The sequence below is a fragment of the Chaetura pelagica genome, unplaced genomic scaffold, assembly GCF_000747805.2.
Source record: "Chaetura pelagica isolate M959 unplaced genomic scaffold, ChaPel_1.0 scaffold290, whole genome shotgun sequence".
NCBI lineage: Eukaryota > Metazoa > Chordata > Aves > Apodiformes > Apodidae > Chaetura > Chaetura pelagica.
In genome coordinates this window covers 107,518-109,135 of record NW_009951792.1, presented here as the reverse complement: position 1 = coordinate 109,135, position 1,618 = coordinate 107,518, and the positions used below count along the sequence as shown (strand labels likewise).

The 1,618-nt window shown below is 61.9% G+C and overlaps 1 protein-coding gene across 1 annotated transcript in view; it reads left to right on the top strand.

The window, feature by feature from the left end:
- Nucleotides 1–971, top strand: part of LOC104391975 (cytosolic purine 5'-nucleotidase-like) — a 6,138-nt gene extending 5,167 nt beyond the window's left edge. Inside the window, exons 15-19 of the mRNA XM_010001365.1 lie at nucleotides 151–202; nucleotides 289–349; nucleotides 459–635; nucleotides 752–835; nucleotides 924–971. Coding sequence (XP_009999667.1) covers nucleotides 151–202; nucleotides 289–349; nucleotides 459–635; nucleotides 752–835; nucleotides 924–971 — 422 coding nt within the window. The remainder of the gene's footprint in view (nucleotides 1–150; nucleotides 203–288; nucleotides 350–458; nucleotides 636–751; nucleotides 836–923) is intronic.
- Nucleotides 972–1,618: the final 647 nt, after the last annotated feature.

Sequence of the window (1,618 nt, the reverse complement as noted above, 5' to 3'; positions counted from 1 at the left end):
GTGAGCAGTACCAGACAGCCAGGCCAGACTGGGGAGGGGGGCCCAGAGCCTCCTACCACTCTCCATGGCAGATCTGACCCTGGTGAGACTTGGTCCCAGACTACACTCTGCTGACAGTGGGGAATGATGTTGGCCCCATTGCCTTTGCAGAGCTGTTTGAGGAGCTGCGGAGCCTGGACCTCTTCCTGGCAGAGCTGTACCAGTGAGTGGGCACAGGGCAGCTGGGGGGCATCAGCAGGAGGGGGGGACACCCCTGGGGATCCTCCAGCTGGGTCTGTCCCTCTCCAGACATTTGGACAGCGGCAGCAGCGAGCGCCCGGACATCAGCTCCATCAAGCGTCAGATACAGGTGATGCCCAGGACACCCATCTCAGTCCCCCACACCCATCCTGCCCATGGGGAAGCACCCCGGAAGGATGTGCCATGACATGCCTTCCCCCCCCACCCCATGCCCACAGAAAGTGACTCATGAGATGGACATGTGCTATGGGAAGATGGGCAGCCTCTTCCGCTGTGGCTCACGCCAGACGCTCTTTGCCAATCAGCTGATGCGCTATGCAGATCTCTATGCTGCTTCCTTCATCAACTTCCTCTACTACCCCTTCAGCTACCTCTTCCGGGCACCCCCTGTCCTGGTATGTGGCTGCTTGCCCCACCCCCCCCGAGGGGGTTTGGTGGAGGGGTCCGATGGGTGTCCAGCACCACGGCTGGTGGGTGGTGGCCCCTCCTTGCCAGCCCTCTCCTACCACAGATGGCCCATGAGTCAACGGTGGAGCATGGCCGGCTGGACACAGGGGAGGCTGGCACAGTCCTGCCACCCTGGCTTCAGCAGCAGGTGGGTGGCAGGGGACAGAGGGGAGTCCATGGCACACCAATGTCAGTGGGTTGCTGTGCCCACTGAGCTCGCCCAACCTCTGTCACAGGTTTCTGGGGGCTCCCAGGACTCCAGCGAGGATGATGGGGAAGCCTGAGCCCACCCCAGCACCAACAGCTGCTGAGCTGGCAAGTAACAGCCCCAGGGAGAACATTTGGGGGCCCTGGGGCCACTTGTGCTGTTGAATCCAAGCCACCCGTGGTCAGCCAACCCCTCCGGTGTCCACAGGCCAGCTGATGGCCTGTGCAGTAGGGCCCTTCTCCCCACTGTGGGACAGGCAAACGTCCACCCCAAGCACCCACTGTCCCTCATGGCCCCCCAGCATCAGCAGCTTCTCCAGCTGGGGAGAGCTGGAAGCTCCTGCTCCCAGTGCAGCTGGAAATCCCCAGGCAGGGGCTGGTGGTCCCAGCAGCTCCTGTGCCTCCAGCTGCAGGGCTGGGGCCCAGCTCCAGGGGGGAGATTTCCCTGGGAATCCCTTTCCCTGCTGTTACCCTCTTTTCTACCCTTTTCTATTTATAAGATACAAACTCCTGGCACCACAGGGACATCAAATTGCCTGTTTTAAAAGGAAACTGCTTTGCCTCCCTGCCCCCAGCCTTGGAAGGGGGAAGTGGGGGGCAAAGGGCAATTCCCAAGTCCTCAGGCCAGCAGCTGGGACAAGTGCAAGCTGCTGGGCAGAGCGTGGTCCCCATGAGACATGCCCTCCCCCTCCCCCCCACAGTGACAGTGTCCTCCGCCCCAAGG